Source organism: Protopterus annectens, chromosome 1.part1 (genome assembly GCF_019279795.1).
Source record: "Protopterus annectens isolate FY-2018-M chromosome 1.part1, PAN1.0, whole genome shotgun sequence".
In the NCBI taxonomy this organism is placed as follows: Eukaryota; Metazoa; Chordata; order Ceratodontiformes; family Protopteridae; genus Protopterus; species Protopterus annectens.
This window is the reverse complement of record NC_056726.1, coordinates 628,938,835-628,964,425: the sequence shown is the minus strand read 5'-3', so window position 1 is coordinate 628,964,425 and position 25,591 is coordinate 628,938,835. Positions and strand designations below refer to the sequence as shown.

The 25,591-nt window shown below is 36.7% G+C and overlaps 1 protein-coding gene across 21 annotated transcripts in view; it reads left to right on the top strand.

Annotated features, from left to right (window-relative positions):
- LOC122806573 (regulating synaptic membrane exocytosis protein 1-like) overlaps positions 1-25,591 on the top strand; it is a 3,343,889-nt gene that overhangs the window by 2,176,451 nt on the left and 1,141,847 nt on the right. For 17 of the 21 annotated variants that reach the window (XM_044077123.1, XM_044077214.1, XM_044077165.1 and 14 more), the window contains 2 exons: positions 17,573-17,677; positions 19,797-19,874. The exons of the other annotated variants lie outside the window; for them this stretch is intronic. In XM_044077123.1, the coding sequence (XP_043933058.1) occupies positions 17,573-17,677; positions 19,797-19,874 (183 nt within the window). The remainder of the gene's footprint in view (positions 1-17,572; positions 17,678-19,796; positions 19,875-25,591) is intronic. 21 annotated transcript variants of the gene reach the window in all.

Genomic DNA, 25,591 nt, shown 5'->3' with positions numbered 1-25,591 from the left:
TGAAGCTGTGGATATGTGGTGATAAAAGAACAGTTCATTGTTGGCATTGGTTCCTAGATCCCAAACTATGGGGTCAATTTCCAGGGGTGTGTTGTCAATGTTATTGTTCCAAGGGGAGTTGTATTTACTCAAGGATACTATTATACACGTTGTGGCATTTAGATTTAGTCCATGGTTTTGTCACCAGCTATTTGGTGTTTATGATAGCACCACGTTTGCAGTCATATGCAGACTTTGGCAGCCACAAACCCTTAACATTATCATTGACCTACAAGAAGTAAATGTCAAAGAGGAGTGTCCCAATGACTGAAACCTTGGGAACACCACTAGTGACAGGCATGATGACAACATCTGGAGTGATCAACCATATCTTCTTCCTTCATATGCAAACAGGCAGACTGTTGAAACCAGGCTAATACATGGATTGTTCCAGAATTAGAACTAATTATTAAAATGTCTTTTCTCAGTAGGTATTAAAGGTTTCATTTGATTTACCTAGACTACTTACTTATTATAGTATTAAGGTTAGTATTAAAAAATGAATGTAGCTTAATATATACTACATCTAAGATTTGTATATTGTGTAGCTTTTAAAATAGGGGAAAGGCAGTTATATGAGTGTATTGCTTTAAATCCTAATGACCTACTGAGAGTAATTAATACGTGTATGAGATTCATAAGTTATAGAGAAATAAGTCATAATATAAATCTCATAGAGGTTAGGCAACATCTTCTGTCTATTAATATGCTATAAATTAAGTTGTCCCCAAACATAACAACACCCTGCAGGATGATCACTACATCCCTTGCTCTCATATCCTTCAGTGAAGATGGAAGGAATTAATGGAGAGGATGTGAAAGGGTTCTGATTGTCATATGAGTGAGAACTGATAAACATTAAAAGTAACAGTTCTTATTTGACTAAAAAGTGCAAACTCTGTGTTTTGCATTCAACTAGTTGTGCATTGCCTAATGACACATACAAAGTGTGTTGCAATCAAGGTTATTATGAAGAATAAAAAAAAACTCCAAAAAGATAAATTCAGATTTCCATACAACAAAAAAATCCACAAAAAAGATCAATTTCTTAAACCACAGCCAATAACTTTTATCAAACAAGCTTTAATAAACCTCTTTGCACTTGTAGTACTAAAACACATTGGAAAATAACTTGAATTTAAAATACATGGAATTTACAATTAATTACTTGTGTTACACAAAATTTCTTTAATGGACAATGCCTTAAAATGCATCTAATAGATACATTTTCATTCAAGCCAGGCTTATAACACTGTTTAAGAACATAATCCATTTATATTCCTTACACTCTGTAAAATTAGTCACATCTCAACCCCTAGATAAAACACACATTGAGCCTAATTCCAAAAGACTTGATCTCAATGTAAATGATCACTTACACTGAGAGAAGGTCTTTTGGAATCTGGCAACCTGTTTATAGATAGGCCTAAAACCAAAAGTCTTTTTGAATCAGGATAGACTTACACTGAGAGCAACTCTTTGGAATATGGCCCATTGTCTGCATTAATCTAAAATTAAATTTATGGCAATTTCCTGCCTGCGAAGTGTACTTAGATAATGCATCATTACTGCCCTTCCTTCTAATATGGGACATACAATGTATAATTCTGTCCTCTGATTTCTGATTAGTCTTGAAAGGATGGACATCGACTAAACCTTGATAAATGCACTGTTCTCAGTCTCTAACTTCATGAGCACGTATGCTGGGGGATGTTTGCCTGTAACTGCGTGTATACATATATCCTTAGCATCAGTAGTACTACATGCTGCACATTTCTTACATGAAAATGCAACTTTTCTATCAGTTGTATTGTCATAGTTCACCCTATTATATTTATAGCACAGCTGTTGCCTTAAACTTGACTTAGTTTAAACAAAAAACATAGATTATGTAGAGAAGTTTCTTCGACCAGATGTTGATGCGAATGAGTATATATTGAGGGATACCAAGCAATTCCTGTTGGATTTCTATAAGTATATGAAAGAAGTTCCTGTTGATTCATGTTATCTATTGGTTACTATGGACGTCCAGTCACTCTTTACAGTCATTCCTAATAAGGAAGGGGGTCGGAGGGTCCATGATTATTTGTGACAATATAATGAGCTTAGTAGCTCTGTTATGGAATTGTTGTTATTATTTTTGGAAGTGGTACATGAGAATAATATTTTTTGTTTTGATTCACAATGCTATTTGCAATGAGATGGCGTAGCTATGGGCACCTCCTGTGCCAATAGCTATGCCAACCTCTTCATGGCAGCTTGGGAGACAGAATGCTTGTTTAAGTTGGAGGGCTTCTCTTCAAGGGTCCCTTTCTATAGACGTTTTGCAGATGATCTTTTTTTCATCTGGAAAGGGACCATCGATGAGTTGACTGTATTTTTTGATAAGGTTAATAATTTGGCTGAATTTTTGAAGTTTAGTTACAAGTATTCTGGAACTTGGATTTCATTTCTGGATGTGTACGTAGAGAGGTTGGACAATGGGTTATTGAATACTGGGGTATATAGGAAGTCTTGTCATCAAAATGCCCTCTTACACAGACATAGTATGCACCCAGGATATGTACTTGGGAATGTGGTCAGAGGTCAGGCCATGAGAGTATCCCAGTATAATCCATCCCATACAGGATTTACTTTGAAACTGAATGATTTGCGAGAAAGGTTCTTGGCTAGGGCATATAGGACAGAGGAAATTGAGAAGGGGTTGTGTGGTCTGTCCACATTGAGGGAGGGTGTAGCTACTCCTTGTTTCTCAGATGTTTCAGCTAGTCAAGGTGTATTGGAGCCTTCTAAGGGGTCTTTTAAATCTGATAGGATCAGGGTACCCCTGTTTTATACCGAAGATGTGGGAAGTGTTAAGGATGTTATTAGGACTCATTGGGAGGTGTTAACAGTGGACCCTAGTATTAAAAAGATTGTAGGAGATACCCCACACTTTGTTTACAAGAATAAATTCAACCTGAAGAGGTTATAGTGCTATCCCAGCCATATGGGTAGGGTTGAGAGACACGATATGTTGAGGACATTTCCCTGCAATCAGTACAATTTTTGTGATTGCATAGATTGTAGTGAGGTCCAAAGGGCTTAGGTAGAGGTAGGATTGTGTTGTGATGTGTATTTTTATACATATATATGTTTTTTATGCATAGGTATATATTTTATAAAACTTTGTTTATATATATTTTACATATATATATATATATATATATATATATATATATATATATATTTCTTTATATATTTGTATATGTGTTATTTATCTATTCAATTGTTTATGTGTCTGGGTTTTAGTGTATAGAGGTTTGTCATTTGCAGACATGCCTATCACTTTAAGATCATTCATTAATCTTGGTTTTACACCTTTTTTATATAAAAGGGAATACCCATTTTGTGAGTGCTTATGGTCTAATGAAGCCCTGTTGGGTGAAAGCACTTACCTCAGTTGTTTCTGTTGTGGCTCCTGAATAAATTATTTTTTCGTGGACTGGATGATTTTTGACTAAACAGTTTTGTGTTGCTCTGGTACCTGTAGTTTTTGTTTACTAAAAACCATAGATTATTGGGAAAGTGTTAACTGATATCAGAACTATGTAAAATATCCCTGTTACACAGCACATCAAATACTGTATTTACATTATGGTCATATATAAGTGGAATATGTATGAACCCCTTTCTATTTTTTTTCTCTTAAATCAGACTGACCTGAAAAGTAAGGTCTTTATCTAATATTAATCTGACTCAATGCTACTTCCGCTACTGTGTTTACTTTTTCAATTTATAGCCCCTCTGGCTGACGGTGGTTCCTGTATCATTTAAGTCTTGAAATAAAACAGTAGTATTAATTGTCAACCTATATTTGCTCAGTTTACCTTCAAAACATTTCTAAGTGCAAATTTAGGGTGCATACCAGTATGCTGTAAATAACTATTGACTTCCATTTTATACAACTTCATTATTACCATTTATATTTATAATATCATCCAAAAAAGCATGCTTTATCTTTATAGTAACAGATATCACAGGTGTTTCATCTAGACTGTGGAGATGTGATTAATTTATAGGGCGCAAGGAATATAAATGGATTATACTCTTGAATGGATAACTTATGGGTGGACAAAGACTGAACTCTCAAGTCATTTACTTGAGCTTTAGCCTAGTGAGAATCAGAGCTCCTCCACAGGAAATCACTGTCAGCAAGTTGTGCCAGCAGTGATCCTCTTTTAGGGGTAACACTCCCCTTCTTGTAGTTGGTGTGACCGTATAGTTGGTATATATATATATATATATATATATATATATATATATATATATATATATATATATATATATATATAGATATAGATATTGTTTTATAAGTTAGGAGTTTGGGGGGGGGGGCTTGACCTCCACAAAAAACACTTAAAAATATTTTTTTCAGACTTTTTTTTGGGGGGGTACAGTTCAGGGATTCTGATCCTCAGCAAGTTGGATTTCACCCACTCATAGTGTTCATTGTCCTTTAAAGTCAACATTTTTAGTGAGACATAATTAAATAATTATAACCTGGACGTATTTTAATTTCTGTTTTTTCCAGCATGTTTTTATACTTGAAAAAGTGCGTTGAGTTGGGTAAAAGATTGCTCAGTAGGTTCATATGTATATAATAGGCTAACAACCAGCAGGGCCATTATAAGCCTAGCTGTGCAATCCAACCCAATTGTTTCCCCATGTGCCTTGTGTGTCTCTTAATAGTATGTTAGTGTGGAGGTTGCTAAGGGCTTTGTGTGTAGTGGAGTGACTGTCTGCCTCTGTCCATCACAGACATGGGGGCCAGACTAGGGATGACTATAGCTTCACAGGTGTATACTAGGCTAATGACCACCAATATATTAGGCTAATGACCAAAAGAAAATTTGTACTAGGCATTTAGTCTGCAGACTATTACACGTGTAAGCAGATATTTACCAAAGATGAGAATCAAACCCTGTACTTTGTGCTTGTGAGGTAAACACCTTAACCATCATGTCAAGCCCCAATAAAAGTTAATGGATCTGGTTTTAGACATAAGCTATAGGTTCACAGGTTCATAGGCTGGTACTAGGCTATCGGACCTCGGGCCTATACAAGCCTAGCCACAACAATTCCCTGACTATTTCTTCCCACACTATTTACTTCCCTGGACCCCTGTCTAGCAGGGTGACTGACGTGATCCCCAGGGTGAATTTCCTTTCTCCCATCCAATTGTCAAGGTTCCTTTTGAAGAGTGCCAAAGAGGCGCTCTGCTTGACATGTATGGGCAGTCTATTCCAGAGTCTGGGGAGTCTCTGAGTCAGGATCCTATCCCTCCAGCATGTTTTGTTTATTGTGATGACAAGGTTTAGATCCCTAGAGTGTGTGGCTCTGAGGGATTGGGATTTCTGTAAGTGCAGCATGTCCAACAGCTCTGGGTTTGACATGGCCTTATATGTTAAGCAGAGATTGCCTCTGAGTAGACAATATGCGACAGAGTATAGCTGGAGTTTTTTAAGGCGGTCAATGTAGGGTATCTGCTTTAGGCCTGTGATTATTTTAGTTAAGTATTTCTGTGGCCTTTCCAGTTGTTGCAGATGTCTTGATAGGTACATACCAAATGGGGCGTTATATTTTATAATGGGTCTAATGAGGGATGAGTACAGTGAGACAATGACCTCCTTTTTTCTGGATGAAAAGCCCTTAGTGATGAGGTGTGCCACATAGAAGGATTTCCTGACTGTTGTGGCGATGTGATTATCGAAGGTGAGACCACTGTCCACCTGTGTCCCTAAGTCTCTTATCACACTTTCGGTGTTTAGTGTACTGCCACCTATGTGGTAATTCATGGGTACATGTTTTTTCCTAAAGGGGATAACTATACATTTCTTGGCATTGAGCTTGAGCCCATGGCTCTGGCACCAAGCATCTGTTTCTGTAAGGCCCTTTTGTAGAGTATCCACATCATTTGGGGATTCGGTAATGGCTCCCAGTTTGCAGTCTTCTTTGGCCTTTGTTAGCTAGAGTCCCCTAGTGTTGGCCTGTACTTCAGAGAAGTAGATGCCAAACAAAAGCGGTCCCAGGACTGAACCCCAAGGTACTCCACTTGTCACTTGTCTGGAGCTGGATTTGGAGTCGGCTACTTTTACATTATGGGTTCTGTCAGTAAGCCAGTTGACAACCCATTGGGTGACATAGGGATTAATGCCCAGCTTAGTAAGTCTATCTATGATTCCAGAGTGGGGGATGGTGTTAAAGGCCTTGGCAAGGTCCAGATAGGCTTTGTGGACTGCCTTACCCTCGTCCACAGCTCTGGAGACTGATTCGAAGACGTCAGTCAGGTTCATGAGACAAGATCGGCCCTTCATGAACCCAAACTGGTGGAGTACAGTGTTTGAAGGTTGCCAATGTCTTTGTTTATAAGTTCCATGATAATATGTTCCATGGCCTTGCAGATCAGGCTCATTAGACTGATGTGGCAGTAGTTCTCAGGATCCAAGGTGGATCCCCCCTTGTGGAGTGGAATAACTGTAGCTGTGCGCCACTCAGTGGGCACAAAGCCTGAGGTGAGACTATGATTAAAAATGACACTTAGGTGAGGTGCCCGTTCATTTTGTAGTTCATGTAGTACACAGCCCGGGATGTCATCTGGTCCCATGCATGCTGTAGTCTTAGCTTTGGAGAGTACGTTTTTTACTTGTGTGGCCATTATTACTGACATTTAGCAATCTTCCAGTATTGAGATGGGCCGTTTAGGAGGTAAGAGTGGGGGTGAAGTTGGCACTGAATTGATCTGCCAGGATATTGGCAATATCCTTGGGATCAGTATATTTAATGCCATTCTGTTGTAGCTCAGAGCAGATCTGAGCATTGTCATTTAGATTCTTGACATAGTTATAGAATGCCTTGTGGTTGTCTTTGGAGTCTTTGGCAATTTTATTTTCATAACTAGCTTTGGAGGATTTTATGAGGGATCTCAGCTTCTAACTGAGGCTGGTAAGGGAGTTTTTTGCATCCTGGGATTTTTCTCTTTTCTGCAACAGTTTCTTCCTTTTGTTGTAAAGTTTGTTTATGGCAGGGGACCACCAGATTGGCTTCCTTTTTTTGGAGGAGAGCATCTTGGTTCTGTTTGGTATGGCATGATTCATGCATGAGTAGATGTGCTCGTACAGTGCCTTAGTGTAGGATTCAGCAGTCAGAATTTCAGTTCTCGTCTGCATGGTTGTCATGAAGTTTGTCACTTCTGACTTGAGTAGCATGAAGTTAGCTTTGGAGAAGTTTTTTATGGAGGTTTCCTTACTGGGGGTGGGAGTGGGATGTGGATGTCAAGGGTGATTTGTGGAGCATCGATTTCCTATGTTGGTAATGACCAGGTCTAGGATATTGGAGCCCCTGGTGAGACTATGGATTAGTTGATCCAGGGCACTGGAATTTATGAATTCCAAGAACCATTGGGCAAAGGTGTTGGTACATGAGTAGTTTTCCCAGTTAATGGCAGGTTAGTTGAAATCACCCAGTATTAGTTGTATCTTAATATTTTCCAGTATGTTTAGAAAGGTGTAGTGAGAATCTTGGGGCATGGTGGGGGATCTGTAGCAAGCTACAATTTGGATTGCAGTCTTACCTAGTGTTAGTTGTGCCTGGAGAATTTCAGAAGCATTGTGTTGGCAACTAGCCTGGTGGTCTGAATATTCTTGGTGAACATAGCCAATCCTCCACCTTTAGTGTTTCGGTCCTGGTTTGGTGGCCGAAAAATGTGGTAAGAGTTGTAGCCTGGTATTGCAGGGGTGCTCTCTGGAGCCTTGAACCAGGTCTCAGTTCCTGCACAGATATCGATGTTCTCCATTTTTAGGAGTGCCCCGAGAGAGTGCATTTTGAGGTTTAGACTTCTAGCGTTGAGTAGCATTACCATCAGAATTTGCATACTTGTACCTGTTATGGTGGTGGTTTTGTCCTTTGAACTTTGGCTAAAAAAGGCACTATAGGGGTGGCAAGAGCCTTAGCCAGTAACCTGAATCCCAGGGGCGACAGGCACAGACCATCTCTGGCAAAGCATCATGGTCTGTCAATCATGTCGTCCCAGGGAAACAGATACTGGATCCCCTTTGAATGACACCAGAAGCTTAGCCAATTGTTGAAGTCAATAATTTTGTCCTTATATTGTGGTATAATTCTGGGCGAAGGCAGGATGCTGCTCAGGGCTAGGGTCATACCTGACTGGGCCACATGATCCGAGAGCACTTCCATGTCTCTTTTCATGTAGTCCAGGGAGGTATGTCTCAAGTCATTCACTCCAACATGGACAATGACAGAGTCCAATTTCTACTTGTTGTGGAGTGACTTGAGTGCATGCGTTATGTGGTGGATCCTGTCACCCGACAGGCAGCTGACTGTAATTTTCTCCTTGTTCAGCCTGGTGAGTGGAACATCAGTGTGTCTGACTACTAGAGTCACCTATGACTAAAGTGTTAGGTACGTTGTCTTGCCTTAGGGGCTGTTGCTGGGTGACACACTGGTGTTGTGAGCTATGTGACATTTTGGTTGTGATTGGTGTTTGTTTGCGTTTCAGCTTCGGAGGACTTGTTGTTTGTGTAGGTTACAGTTAAGGGCCTCCGCATATGTGGATTTAATGTTGCTATGTGTAGGGGTTGGTGGTGTGGGTTTAGAAGGGTTATGTGTTGCTTTAGGTATAGTGTGGGTGTTAACCTTCTCCTCTTGACTGTCTAGCACAGTCTTGGGTGGAGAGAGCTTTGCTTCCAGTTTGGCTATGTAAGTGCATCTCTCACAGGTTTTAGTGTTTGGTGGTAGGAGGAGAGGGTTGCCTGTGTACATGAGGCAATTGGTGCATTGCCCCAGTATGCCCAGATTCACCAGGTAGACAGGTGTAATCACTGGAAGCTGACCCTTGGACATGCCTGGTTTGGTACTTTTTTTGTAAAGTACAGGAGCTGTTTACCCTTGCCTTAGCAAGGTACTTTGCAATTATAGGCTGTTTAGTGCATACAATTAATTTCTGCTTATTAGCAAGGAGAGTTGAGTGCTTATATCAGTTTAAGGTCTTCCTAGTGCTTTCCAGCAGGTTTTAAAGCAAGTGCTAGTCACAGGGATGCTTAAAGGTAAGATGAAAAAAATGGTTTATCCTAAATACTGCAGTGTGCACTAGAGGAATTAGATGTGAAAGTAAGTAACTCAAGTTTTACCTGTCTAAAAATTAAATTTTAGTGGAGAGACACTATATTTAAAACAGCAAGATAGATTGAAAGTGGTTGGTCAGTTTTGTATTCTGGTACTATGGAATACAGTAGGGTGGCCAATAAATTTAAATAGTTTTATAAAGAAAAAGGTATTTAGCTTTCTGTCTGGCATTTGACTCATAGCTGAGCTTTATTTTATTTGTGCTTTTTTTTCTTTTTTATAACCGGAAAGATCCAATAAGGCATGCACATTTTCAGTGCAATATTGTGGTGAAAAACGTCAACATGTCACAGCAGGTTAATACTGACTACTTACTTGGCAGGGACATTGTTTTCATTAAGTATTTTGTACATGATTAAAACAGTTTTTAAGGCACTGATGTTAAGATATTATTTCATTATGAAATGTGTTATTTTTGGCAAAGTGAAACCGGTATAAGATTTGTACTTTGTAGCATACGTGTGTATGTTTTTTTTTAAAGAATGTTTATTAAAGCAGAAATATCACCTCATTAAGTTTTCAGACATAGCACAAATAAAAAACATTTGAAATGTTGTGCTTTGCAGCATAATGTTTCTCCCCTAGCTACTTTACAATCCCAGATGGCATGCCATGGCCGTAAGCAGCAGCAGTCTTCTTTCTGAAGAATTCTAAAGTAGATCCGCTACGAAACCCTGAGTGAGAAGATGCTGAAGAACCACATCTCTGAACACAAATGTCCAAAATACCATAAGGGCAAAACCTCCAAATGGCAATATTTTTTGCAGGAACATAGCCCTCTACACCCTGCTCCACCAAATGACAGAGAACAAAAAAAGAGAAATCTTCCAAAACCAAGAAGTCATTACTGTCTCACATGCAGAACTGCAATTCCAGTGAATTCTATGGAAAACTCTTATTAGTATTTAGTCCCCGTACAGCTTATGATTTGGGCACTTGAAGCTCAAGAGATCTAATCTTAAAGCATGAGTAGATATATCACTGAAATATCACAGCAGAGCTGAGTGCTTTTACTTTTCAAAGTAGATGCATTACTGTTTTTGATTTATTTGTTCTATGACAGTCTTTGCATGTATAGTGCGGGAAATGGAATGCACAACCCTGAAGACACATTGAACATTAGGATGAAGACCTTGTCATAGGTTCATAGGTAGGTACTAGGCTATTGGCCCTAGAGCCTATGTATCCCTAGCCAAAAGGTACCCTGTCTTTCATCACCCAAGAAAATCATTTTCTTGTAACCCTGTCAAGCAGAGCCACAGAAGTGATCCCCAGGGTGAATTTCCTATCTCCCATCCAATCATCAAGATTTTTCTTGAAGAGTGCTAATGAGGAGCTTTGTTTGATATAGATAGGTAGTTTGTTCCAGAGTATGGGAAGTCTCTGGGACAGGAATCTAGTCCTCCGGCATGTTCTGTTAATTGTGGTGACAAGGTTTAGGTCCCTAGAGCATGTAGCTCAGAGGGATTGGGACTTCTTTAAGTGGAACGTGTCCAACAGCTCTGGGTTTGACACAGCTTTGTATGTTAGGCAGAGCTCACCTCTGAGTAGGCGATATGCAACGGAGTAAAGCTGGAGTTTTTTGAGATGGTCTGCTTAGGGCATCTGTTTGAGGCCGGTAATCCTCTTTGTGAGGTATTTCTGTGGCCTTTCCAGTTGTTGTAGATGTCTTGTGAGGTACGTACCAAAAGGGGCGCTGTACTCTGTAATGGGTCTAATGAGTGATGAGTAGAGTGGAACAATAACCTGTTTTTTTCTGCATGAGAAACCTTTTGAGATGAGGTGTGCCACGTAGAAGGATTTCCTGACTACTGTGGCGATGTGATTATTAAAGGAGAGACTACTGTCCACCTGTGTCCCAAGGTCTCTTATCACACTTTTGGTGTTAAGTATACTACCGCCTATGTTGTAGTTCATGAGTACAGAGTTTTTACCAGAGGGGATGACAATGCACTTTTTGGCATTGAGCTTGAGGCCATGGCTTTGACACTAGGCATCTGTCTCAGTGAGGCCCTTTTGTAGGATGTCCACATCGTTAGAAGTTTCAGTTATGGCTCCTAGTTTGCAGTCATCTGCAAACTTCATTAGCCAAAGACCTTCTGTGTTAGCCTGTACTTCAGAGAAGTAGATACCAAACAGGAGAGGACCCAGGACTGAACCCTGTGGTACTCCACTTGTCACTGGTCTGAAGTCGGATTTGGAGTCTGCTACTTTCACAATGTGGGTTCTGTCAGTGAGCCAGCTGGCAACCCATCTTGTGACATAGGGATTTAGACCTAGTTTAGTGAGTTTATCTATAATTCCAGAGTGGGGGATGGTGTCAAAAGCCTTGGCAAGAATTAGATAGACTGTGTGAACCACCTTACCCTCGTCTACGGCTTTGGTGACTGCTTCAAGGAAGTCTTGTCAGGTTTAGGAGACATGATCTGCCTTTTACAAACCTGAACTGGGTGGGGTTTAGAGTTTGGAGATTACCAATGTCTTTGTTTATAAGTTCCATGATGCTATGCATATGCTGCCCGGTTAAAGAAACTTGAGCTCTACTCAGTGGCATACCGCCTGCTCAGAGGCGATCTGTGCCTGACTTATAAAGCCATGTCCAACCCGGAATTAATGGACATGCTGCACCTCAGAAAATCCAAATCCCATCGAGCTATGCGCTCGAGGGACTTAAACCTCAGCACTGAAATAAATAGGACATGCTGGAGGGACAGATTCATAACCCAGTGGCTCCCTTCACTCTGGAATAAAATCCCAGTCCAGGTTAGGCAGAGTCCCTCATTGACTCTCTTCAAGAGGAATCTTGATGAGTGGATGGGAGATCGTAGGTTTACCCCGGGTATCACTTCTGTGTCACTGTTAGACAGAAGCGCAGTATACTAACCTCGAAAAAGGGCATAGCAAAATTAATTTAAAATGGGTGGCGAAAGCCATACACACTCTGGCTAGGCTTATAAATGCCCTAGGGCAGATAGCCTAGTATGAACCTATGAACCTATGAACCTATGTTCCATGGCCTTGCAGACCAGGCTCGTCAGGCTAATGAGGCGGTAGTTCCCGGGGTCCGTGGTGGCTCCCCCCTTGTGGAGTGGGATAACTGTTACTGTGCGCCATTCAACGAGCACAAAGCCTGAGGTGAGGCTATGATTGAACATGGTGCTTAGGTCGGGTGCCAGTTCATTCTGTAGTTTGTGTAGAATGCAGCCTGGGATGTTGTCTGGTCGCATGGATGCTGTGTTCTTGTCTTTGGAGAGTGTGGTTTTTACCTGTGCAGCCGTGATTACACGAACTTTGCATTCTTCTGGTATAGAGATGGGCTCTTTAGGGGGTGAGAGGGGGGTAAAGTTAGCACTGAACCTATCTTCCAGGATGTTGGCAATATCAGTTGGGTCTGTATAATTAGTGCCATTGTGCTGTAACTCAGAGCAGATCTGAGTGTTGCCATTGAGATTCTTGACATAGTTATAGAATGCTTTGTGGTTGTCTTTAGAATCAGTGGCGATTTTGTTTTCGTAACTAGCTTTGGAGGATTTTATCAAGGATCGCAGCTTCTTACTGAGGCTGACCAGGGAGCTCCTCCACTCATGGGATTTTACTCTCTTTTGCAACCGTTTCTTCCTTCTGTTATACAGTTTGTTTATGGCAGGGGACCACCAGATTGGCTTCCTTTTTTTGGAGGATAGCGTCTTGGTTCTGTTTGGGATAGCATGATCCATGCACTCATGTAAGTGCTTATAAAGTGAAATTGTGTAGGATTCAGTAATCGTAACTGTATTGTCCATCTGCATGGGTGTCATGAAGTTCACCACTTCTGTCTTAAGAAGCATGAAGTTGGCTTTGGAGAAATTTTTTACCGTGGTTTCCTTAATGGTGGGTGGGAGCAGGATGTGGATATCTAGGGTAATTAGCTTATGGTTGGATCGGACCAATGAGGTGTTGACTTCAGGTGTGGAACACCGGTCACTCATGTTGGTAATGACTAGATCTAGGATACTGTTGCCTCTGGTGGGGTGTGGATAAGTTGTTCCAGGGCATTGGAGTTTATGAATTCCGGAAAGTGTTGAGCGAAGGAGTTGGTACATGAGTAGTTTTTTGTAGGAGATTGGTGTTCCTGTATATATGACATGTCTTAACCCTTGTGACCTGATGTTTATTTCCTGTTCTACAAGAAGCTAATTATGTGTTGCTCATATGTAATCATTTCTTTGGTGGTCTTTCACACTTGGTCTGAGACAGTACATTTGAAACCATTCTGCTTTTTGGATGTTGATGTGCAGGAGTCTCCATGCTTCTGCTGCATAAAGCAGAACTAATGTTTGACAAATTGATATAGTCAAAATTTCTGGGATGGTGATGCCTTTTTTTCAGTAAGCATTTGTTAAGTTTTTAAAAGTTGTTGTTTCTGCATCTCCATTATTCAGGATATCTGTTTTATCATTTATCTTTTCAGATGTATGTAACGACCAAGATATTAGAACACTTTGGTTTGTTCTGTTGACTCAATGTTTAACATCAGCTGAAGATGCATAGTGTCAGTTTTTATGACTTTTGTTTTGGTAGATTTTTAACACAAGTTATTCATTGTTTCCTGTAAGGAATTTAACATTAGTTGAGCTTCTTTGTTGTTACTGAGTAATATGACGCCATCAGCACAGGCTAGATTGCCAAGGCAGAAATCCATGCTAGTCTGGATGCTAAGAGAGCGTTCCAAGTTCTTTTCAAGAAAGGAATCTTGAGAAACAGGAATTTTTGCATTTCTACCACATATATGACAATCAGTCCTGTTTAGCATGGATCTGTTAAGAAAGGTTTTTAACTGGATGTTCATTTAGACCGATGTTTGACTTGAACTCTAACACATAGACAGCTGTGGACAAAACTACAAGTCCCCTAAGAATGAACAGTGGCTTAATGACTATTATCTGTTCTTTCTTCTGTGCCTTACTGCAAATAAGCAGGTTTGTTTATCCTGTGGTATGTGCAGCATTAGTCTTTTATGAAATTTACTGGCCTTTTGGTATAGTAGTCTATGCCCTATCAGCATTTTGTGGCAAATCTTGACAGTTAAACAGGATTCATTATTTGCCTGACTTTGAGCTCATGCAAAAGCATTTCATTACTTGATACACAAACTAAGTGAAGGCAACAGGGATAACAGTGTCGATACAAAACTCCAGTGAGGCATGTGGGAAGAACAAAGTTTCCATAAGGTATGCTATATCCTGTAAAAAGGGTATATGGGAATGCAGACATGGATAGGAGTTAAGGCATGTTTGGCCCACCTGACTTAAATAGCTCCTTTCCTATTGAATCATATGACCTTATAAGTATGTTTCACAGATTACATAATCTATTCACTGTGGTGGACTCTACTGTCCCCATGAAAGAAAGTGCTGCAGTCATGAACCATTTATTTATTTATTTTGAAAAACTGATTTCTAATATTTGTCTGAAATATACATATATTTTATATTATACGGAAGTACATAAACATTTTATATATTGCATGTGTGTGTGTGTGTGTGTGTGTGTGTGTGTGTGTGTGTGTGTGTGTGTGTGTGTGTGTGTGGTGAGTGCATGCGTGTGTGTGTGTGGTGAGTGCATGCATGTGTGTGTGTGTGTGTGTGTGTGTGTGTGTGTGTGCGCATGTTTGTGGTGAGTACGTGTGTGTGTGTGTGTGTGCATGTGTGTGGTGAGTGCATGCATGCGTGTGTGTGTGTGTGTGTGTATAATATTTAAACATCTTTAATTCATTTTCTGATAGAAACTTTGTCCTATTCAGGGTGATAGGGAAGCTTTTTAGTCTCTTTATAGAATATTTGGTGCACATTCGATATTTTTGCTTCCCCTTTCTAAAGTTTACCTTCTGTACTATAAACTGTAATTTAGATGTGGATTTAATCGATTTTCTAGAAAGAGGGAAACATAATTTCATATTTTAGTGATGGTGTCTCCTCCTATACACCCCATTATTCTGTTAGTATTTTTGTTGTGTACTCATATTTCTTGTTATTATCCTTTTCATTTCATATAGTTTATAATACCTTTTATTTATTTATTTTCGTTATTATTGTACTTGTTTAATAATAGTTTATAATACCTTTTATTTATTTATTTTCGTTATTATTGTACTTGTTTAATAATAGTTTATAATACCTTTTATTTATTTATTTTCGTTATTATTGTACTTGTTTAATAATAGTTTATAATACCTTTAATTTATTTGTTTTCGTTATTATTGTACTTGTTTAATAACAGTTCATATCTTTTATTTATTTATTTTCATTATTATTGTACTTGTTTAATAATAGTTTATAATACCTTTTATTTATTTATTTTCGTTACTATTGTACTTGTTTAATAAAAGTTTATAATATCTTTTATTTATTTATTTTCGTTATTATTGTAATTGTTTAATAATAGTTTATAATACCTTTTATTTATTTATTTTTGTTATTATTGTACTTGTTTAATAATAGTTTATATCTTTTATTTATTTATTTTCGTTATTATTGTACTTGTTTAATAATAGTTTATAATACCTTTTATTTATTTATTTTCGTTATTATTGTACTTGTTTAATAATAGTTTATAATACCTTTTATTTGTTTGTTTTCGTTATTATTGTACTTGTTTAATAATAGTTCATATCTTTTATTTATTTATTTTCATTATTATTGTACTTGTTTAATAATAGTTTATAATACCTTTTATTTATTTATTTTCGTTACTATTGTACTTGTTTAATAATAGTTTATAATATCTTTTATTTATTTATTTTCGTTATTATTGTACTTGTTTAATAATAGTTTATAATACTTTTTATTTATTTATTTTTGTTATTATTGTACTTGTTTAATAATAGTTTATATCTTTTATTCATTTATTTTCGTTATTATTGTACTTGTTTAATAATAGTTTATAATACCTTTTATTTATTTATTTTCGTTACTATTGTACTTGTTTAATAATAGTTTATATCTTTTATTTATTTATTTTCGTTATTATTGTACTTGTTTAATAATAGTTTATAATATCTTTTGTTTATTTTCATTGTTGTTATTATTGTACTTGTTTCCCTACTCAGTTGTGTTGATTTTGCTCTGGCTTTTAGGTTTCTAGGTGGATTATTTGTGTGGAATTGATGTTGTCATATTTCGCACCATTCTTCCATCCTTATCACTTCTAATTGTATTCCTTCTGCCTAATGTCGAACATCAGACTACTTGAATGCTTTACACTATTTGAAATAAAATGCACACTTTTCTTTCCAAAATAAATTTGCTAATGTTTTATTTGGTAGCATTTTATAAGATTCACTAAAATCCCAATACATCATATCCGCAGTCATTTTGTGATTTATTATTCCACTACTCATTGAAAACAGTGTATTAGATTTGTCAGATCTGGTTTTACCTTTGGAAGTCTTTAATATGGTTCCTGTTGCCTCACAACAGTGTTCCTTTAATGTTTAAACTTATTTTCTTCTGAAGTGCTTATGTTTGTACATGAAAAAAGTTCATAACTCTGGTGTACATTGTATGTGTATATGAAATTCCTAAATGTGTTTCCAGACTGCTTCTAAGACTCTTACCTTTACTCTATTCCTATTGAAGAGTTTCATTAGAATGCAGACTGCACTTTTAGAGAGCATTCATCAGCTGGACTAGTAAATACATGTCTATGCTGTACAAAGAATATTACTTATAGATCTCAGGGTATTGGAAGAGCCAGGTGATATTGACTTATTGCAGATGCATTTATGTAGAATAATTTTTCTAAAGATTATGTGCTTTAAAAAGTATTAACAAAAGGTTTAATTTCCCTTCATCCAGTATGTTCATCTTTAGACATTTATCAACTATAAAGCATCCGTGTCATTGAAGTAAAAAATAAACTGTTGGTTTTCATCACAATATAGTTTACTAAAAATGTAGTTATCTGAGTAATGCTCATCTCATATTGTTTTATTTAATGAACACTTGTGGATCATAATATCTTTGAAGACATAACTTATTAGTTTAGCTATTCCTGATTAGAACATAAACATAACAGGTGTGCCTTACCAGCTTTTTGTTTTTGAATATTATTAATATTTAAACTGGAGAATACTGGTTTCAGTCTTTAATATTTATGCATATCTACCATTCCTTCCTGAGGTAAACAAATTTTACAAAAACTTAATATTATTAAAAGTATAGCATCTTCCTAGTCTATTTTAAAAGAATATTGTAACAGGTACATTAAATCTTCTGGTGAGTTGTTATTGGTTTTATATTGTTCTTATTCGACCAGCTAGCCAAACCTATTACCATTGTGAACTTTTTACTAAATAACATGTTTCTTCCAGTTGTGTTGATGAGGATAACAGGGACAAATGGTCCCAATCACTAGATAGGAGACGGCCTACTAGTCCCAGGATTCATATCCAGCATGCATCTCCAGAAGATGACAGGTACTACTTGACTCCTCCTCCTTTCCAGAGTGACAGAATGAGTTTATGGTATTAAAATGTTAGACTGCAACATTATTTGTCCAATATTGAATTAAACATTTTAACATTTTATTACATTTTAACAACCGCAAAAAATAACCTCATTTACTTCTGATATATTGAGATCTAAGCAAGTCATGTAAATCAGCTTAAAAGCTATTGAATTCATTCAACTATTACATTAATTTTGACACTGAGACATTTTTCTGATATTTTTGTTGTTTCTTAAAGCACTAGCAATTCTTGCAGTTTTTTTTTTTTTTTTTTTTTTTTGTGGTTGATGACCACAAGTATATTATTTTCTGCATTTATGTTCTATGCATTGTCAGTTCAAGCTATTTATTGTTCTCTGGGACAATGCCTTTCATGTGCAAAGCATTTCATAAAAAAATCACTTTCATTAACACTGCTCAGTTTATACTTTTACTTTGATATTATCATCCTGTAGCTTTAAAATATGAGTTTTAGATTCAGTGAAAAAAGACTTTGCATGCTGTTTTATGTCTGTTTGTATATGTGTAATATGTAGAACTTTCATTGTAGATATATGTTTCTCTGTGTATATGCATGTTATTTTATATAAATACATATATGTATGCAGCACACACACACATATATATATATACATATATATAGATATAGATATATATATATATATATATATATATATATATATATATATATATATATATATATATATATATATATATATATATATATATATATATATATATATATATGTATATATATATATATATATATATAGGCAGATGTATTTTTGCATTTATTGGTCATTTGTGTAAGAGAAAATAAGGACTAAAGCTATAAAGTTAATGAAATTTTGCAGGATATACTGTCTATGGTATCAGCTGCTTTTCCAACTAGATACTTTCATGTTTAGACAGAGCTATAAAATATTTTAGTAAAACACAAAATGTAATGCTCCCAAATAACTTATATTGTTAATCATTTCAAAAGTATTTGCATACATCATTGCCATTTGCAGTTCATTATCTGCTTGAAAATGTTGACCATTGTTATGAATAAAAAAAAGTATACACCGACAGGCTGGTAACACACAAATAGCACTGTCACTACACTTATGAATAAACATAATTTCATGCTGCATTTGAAATGAGACTGAGGAAAAATATGCAAGGGAGTGCTGTCTTCTTCAAGTCAGGAACACTCACCCTTGCTTATTTTTGCCAGTAATAGTAATTGGAGAGCAGCAGAGAAATGTCCTGGATTTGTACTAGACTACCTAACCCTCACATGTTGATAGCATTTATAAACACCTCATCTAGTATGTTACCAATTCATAATGTATGTCTTCAAAGGTGCAAAGTAGACCATTGAAGACAAAATGGAAGCTGTCATCCAGCAGTACTTCAGTTCACAGAATGTAACACTTGGCCATTGGGCAGTGTCTTAGTGAATGTGAACTGGGTAACTGCAAAATGTAGTGGATAATATAGATGGAAAAATGAGTATTAGTATTATTAATGTATAAATAGTAACCTGAGAAATAAAAATGGGTGTAAAGTACACTCTAACTTGGCTGTTAAAACCAGTATTTCTAATGTAATCAGTCTGCTGTAGAAAGACATGTTTCTGATTAAAGTTAATAAAGTTTTATCTGGGAAAATTGTTGTGACACAGTAGGTGAATAGATCCCTTGCTGTTACCTGTCCTTTTGAAATGCTGCCACACATCCTTAACTTATACGAGACTCTTCCTAGGATATAACAGTAGGCTGAAAATGTCACCACTTCCCAGTGGAAGAAAAAAAAAACAGTAGCATTTTATGTATTGCATTAATAACAAATAGGTGAAGTTTTGTTATCAGCATTTATTGTGAGGATGGTGGTTATTGTACTTATTTTTTATAATTAATTAAAAATGACCTACAGTGCTATTTTGTGTCTCCATCTGACCTCAAGAATTGTAACATTTTCATGTATCTATGGAATAATTTCATAATTCAGTATTGTTGTATTCATCTCATCTTCATTGCATGTGACCATATTTCTGTTTCTTGTCTACCCACTGTCTCTTAATCCACTTCCATGTTCTGAAGAACCAGGACCTTGGATTCTGTTATGCCAAAACAAGACAACGTAAACCATCTCAGTGCTAAATCAAAGGCGTCACAGAGGTATATTTATGCTTCACTGTAGCATTTAGTGAAAGTGAAGTGTTTAACCCTTAGCTGTTTTATTGCTTACCCATTTACTAACTGTTCGGTAGATAGTAGAATGCACTAATTAAATATTATTCATCATGTTGTGTACTTGTAACTAGCTATTTTGTTTTTAACATCCATAATGATATTTAGCCACTTTTGCCAGGATGGCTTTAAGACAATTAATCTTTCTCAGTGTTTAGGATATAGTACAAACAATTTCTACTTACAGACACCTTTGTGTTGGTGCTTTTCATCTGTATTGTGTGTTAACCATTTTATGTTGATTTCATTCATTTTAATTTATTCAGTAGTGCCTGGTGTTTGTGTCAGTAATTGTTAAATTTCTTTTAAAGTCATGAGTTGTCGATACACTTGTTCTGTGGTGGCGTTTTATCATAGCATTACTAATAATTCTACAGGATAAATGTTACAGGAGGGCCATAAAGCCAAAAAACATACAATAATAGAATTAAATAAGAGTAGTCATACATTAGATGTTAAAATGTATTAAAATGTTATCTAGGAAGTGTTTCAAAAACTGCTAATAGTCAAATACACAGTAGATTTGGCAAAGCTGAGAAAACTAACCATCACTGATTTAAATAACTATTGTTAAACCTCATTGTGTGTTTTAACCAAAGTACATCCATAATTGTGCCATGTCATTGTGTGATAATGCTATGTCATTTACATGTTGCTAATGAAAAATCAGTTCTTTTCTTTGAAATTTGAATTCACTATAACACCACAGTGCTAGATATGCTGTCAGTTACACTGTGACTGTGAATTTCTGGGATTTTGATGTTGTACTTTGTTGAAAGTGATTTCATGTGTATATTTTCATCTCTGTTGGGTCATGTGGCTTTCTATAATTTTACTTAAATGAGTACTCTTCATTTCTGACTGATTACTTGAATAAAATAGTTGTGATTTTGTATTGGTAGGTAATAGCAGCAAGGTTTTCCTCCAATAATACTGACCAAACACGTTTGCTTAGATCTGTTTCTGGCATCCGCTCCTAAAGCCGGAACTTGGTGCTACAGTTTGTGTTCAAATATTTTGTATTGTTTTCCCTTACCACTCAATGTGGCTTTTACTACCATCTGATTACAAAATACCACCATAAATTATAAAAGAGTTTGAAACAGAATTCACGAAATCGAGAGGTAGTTAAATCATAATGCCAAGAAAATGCAGTCTTTTAAAAACTAGCATCTTGTGTACTAGATAGTACCTAGCATCTGACGCCAAGACCAAACTGGAATCTTTTTCTCAAAAAAAAATTTTTTTATTAATTATATGAATAGCAAGACAATTAAAAGATTATACATAACAAGAAGGCATAAATGAACATATAACAATTCATCTAGTGATAACAACCTTCATGAGATTTTGATAAGTTATTTAGAAATAAAACATACACCATATGTACACTATATACAAGTTAGGCAACCTGAGAGAAAAAAAAAAAAAAATATTTAACATTAACTATTTAATATGTTTAGAACCTTCTCTAACACAACCTTTCTAATAGGTTTTTTTTTTGGACTTCCACCTAAGTATCTTTGAGCATCAATAAATTTAAAAGCCATTTTCTGGAAAGTAACCCATTTTAATTTAGAACGATCAATCCAATTTTGTATTATATAAAGTTTTAGTAATGAGCAAATAAAAATGATAACATGAATATCAACTTTTGAAAGATGAATCAATGGAATATGCAGAATAGCAAATTCCCACGTCAACGTGGATTTTTGATATCCCATTTTCTGCAGTCTGACTTTCAAAGATGTCCACAATCTGTGAGAAAAATGACAATACCATAGAATATGAAGGAGGTCTGCTTGGGGATGAGAACAGCATGAACACGAAGGGGACTTATTTGGGTTAAATTTGTTTAATTTGATTGGGCTGGAATCTTTATGTAAATGTCAGATAAACATCAAACAAAGAGTGGCATTGCCAGATGCAAAACAAAACATATAGTCTGCAGATATCAGATTTCTCTAAGAGTCACAGATTAAACCTGCATTACATATGCTAAACAATATGATGCAGAATGGAAGTCCATATTTACAGGAAACATGTTTTTGTTAGAATGACATATCTGTTTTATATGAACAGCACTGTTTAAGAAGCAATGCTGCTGAAAGAAACAATAAAATATATTATGCAATCTCTTAGCCCACAAATAAATTAAATGCATTCACTTTTCATGTCACTGGTCATATTTATTTATAAAGTGATCTTGTAATTTAAGCTAATGTATATAGAAACATCATTCTAATGCATAAAGTTTTATGTAGTGTTTGTGGTAATATTGTTAGTAAGTAAAGTATTTTACTATGATCATTTGTTGCATTATTGTACTGTACCAACATTTTTGGAATTGTGTGTTTTTGGAGCTTATCTCCCTGGGCCTCTACTGAAAATGGACATATATCCAGTTAGACTAGCCTGATCAACAAGTGTAAAATAAAATAAATAAATAAAATAAATAAGTGCTAAAATATAATCTGAAAGGTTAACCTGAAAAAGAATTAATACATTGTCATTCAAGCTGTTAATTAAATAATAATATACAGATATTATATGCCAATTCTTTAAATAAACCACATTATATATGCTGATTCTGCAGTTGCACAACTGAAGTAAAATCAGCAACCCCACAAACTGTGTTAATCCAAAATTTTCGGCTCCATTATAAAGTTATTTTAGAACTGCTGCTTACTTCTACAGTATTTCATTAAAAGTGCCATTATTTAAAACAGCGTACTGCTATGGTTCACCCTGTTCTTTGAAAAGGTAAGCCCTTCTTCAACCTCATGTGTCATTCTCCAGGTGTTTTTTTATATAAATATATATATATATATATATATATATATATATATATAGAGTCCACTCATTGTCATTGCCATTTCCTCTACCTGCTCTTTGCCGTGCTAACCATTTCCTCTCTTGGGTCTTCTTTCCAAACTTCAGCATATGCTGGTCGTCTGTAGAGTCAGAATTCTATTAACATTCATCTTAATTATCCTTAAATAAGTTCTTCTTTCCGTTTTTACATTTCTTGAGACATTGCATGTAGCGGTCAGAGTTATCCCCATTTAGTTGTTGTTGCATGCTCTTTTTTTAAAGTTGCATCCATCTCCTAGAGTGACCCTGTGGACAGCCACCTTTACCTTTCCTAATCTCATCTTTCAATCCCTCAGTTTGCACTATGTTACAAGCCACATTCCTTTTGATTTCCCCCAGTTAAAAATGCATGTACTTATTTCATTCTTAGTTTAGATAATAGTAAACAAATTGCCATATTTACTTAACTTCTAAATCTCCTTCTTAGTCTTTCTAACTTCTTGAAGTTAAGAAATGTTGAATCTTTTCCTGTCTTGTTTTCCATAAAATTATTTGTTCTACGTGGGTGGAATATTCCCTCAGCATTCCATTTGAATACCTTTCCTTTCTCTTCACTTAATTTACTACTTCCCTGTTTTATCATTGTCCCCTTCCATATCCCCATTACTAAACACCCCTCTCTCCAATATGAACTCCACTCGCTAAGACAGAGACTGCAGGTCATAGACCCCTTGGGTATGTGAGAACCCCACACACCTCTGTCTGGCTGAAGATATATTCACAACAGTGTCATCATCCAGGCAGCCATCAGGATTGTTTTTTGTGTGGCTTGCATTCCCTCACCCATGCCAGCCCGGGCAAGTGGAAGTCCCACTGTGCAAGCCCCTTTTTGCATGCAAGCCACTGACCATGTACTGCACATCCTACAGCACATCCTTAACAAAAGTGACAGCCACACTCTGTAGTTACTCCATCCCAAGACATTACTTCTGTCCCTTGCAGATGTCTTCCCTTCTTTAAAATTATCTGCATATTCAGTGTATTTTTGTTTATTTCCCAACAGCTTTACTTGTTTTACATATCAGGGCATTCTCTGCCTTCACTTCCAGTCATTTACTTTGATGCTGCACGATCCTACTTTATTAAGATCTATAGCTTCCTTCTATTAGCATATCTGTTGTAACATATTTAAAAATAACTTCGAGAAGAAGTAATCTGCACATGGTAAATATGACTACAATACCAATGTATTATGTGAATTTGATATAGCCAGTTCCTTCCTTAAATTCCTCATGGCCTCTAGACAAAAAGAAACTCACTTTTATGCTTGAAATGGCACCTTGTTAAAGTAAAAGAGCTTGAATTCATCAGTGAGTCTCAGAGCTTTGTTCTCAAGAGCTTTGCAACCTTTTTAAGACTTCCCATAATGAAGATGTCTAGGATAAGGGACCAAACAAAGGATGCTCCACAAATATGTCATCAAGAATGATTTATCTCTGTTTAGAAGACCTGCCCAGACTAGGGTTACAGGGGGTCTACCAATGGAGCCATGCCTGTGAATGCTACCCTCTTGTGAGTAGTAAGGGGCCATGTTACCCATGTATCTTAGACAGGCTCAGCCCAAAATAGATTTGCAGGACCATCTTTTAAGCTCAGCATCTACAAGATGAAGGTTTGGGCTGGGGTGCAGTGCAGAAAATTAGGCAGCTACTGAGGGGGGATGCAGTGAGGCAGTCAGTACCTTGCCAATATAAACTGGCTTTATGGGTGTGGGGGTTCACCTCTTTGGCAGATAAGCAATCATTGTTCTGCAAGAGGTAAAAAAATATTGGCTAGATATAAATGGATGCAACTTGGCACATATTGTTGACAGCAGAGCCAGATTTCACATTCTTGATGTCTCTTATTTTGGAGTTACAGAGGACTTGCATTTGAGTGAGATATCTATGTGTCCCTGACTGAGGATCATGTAGTTAGATTTTTTCCTGGTGGGTGAGAGGGTTTCCAGGGCATAGCATTAAATCCAAAATGGAAAAAAAAATTCTGAGCTGTACATTGTAGTTAGCGCCTTTGGTGAGGTACTCAGGAGGTTCTTGCCTTCTGCCTGTGAGGTACAACTGGAAGGCTGCAGTGCTCACACAGTGAATGACAGAATTATGGCCTCCCATAAATGTTACTGCACAGGTGTTTTATTGTATTTATTTATTTATTTGTAAGTCACAGATTGTGCTTAATACTCACCATGTCTGAATACAAGGGACTTGTAAGCATTCATGTTATCAGAGCACCTTCAAAAGTAGTCATTGATAAAGTTTATAGTCACATCTTTGTATCTGAGATCTGTATGATTAGTGCACTCAGGTGAATAAAGGTATAGAGTTATCAACTGATCAGTGCTTGCTGTTTTTTAGTTTGACTGGACAGGTCATCAGCCAAATAGACCTTGGAAACCTGAATGAGAGGTGAGGTTCCCCTGAGAACAGATGGCAGATATTCTTCCATAAGACAATTTCAACTATTGTCTTTTAGGAGACATAGTGATATGACTGAGGTGGGGACATTTGGCACAGATTGACTCTTTCTAGTACATGGGTGATATGGCCCCTTACTACTCTAGTTCTTAATCAGTGAAGCAGCTGGCAAGGCTCTGGCCATTGCCTATCATGGTGGTGCTACTTTGACCTGCTCATGGGCAATAGTAGTGAAGGAAGTCATTTACCTGAATAAGATGCTTTTTTTGGAAACCATATGAAGAAGAGGGCCGTCCTGATTCAAAGTAGAGGTACCGGCAGTCAAAGAAGGTTGCAGTGACAGACAGCTGTTGCTGAAAA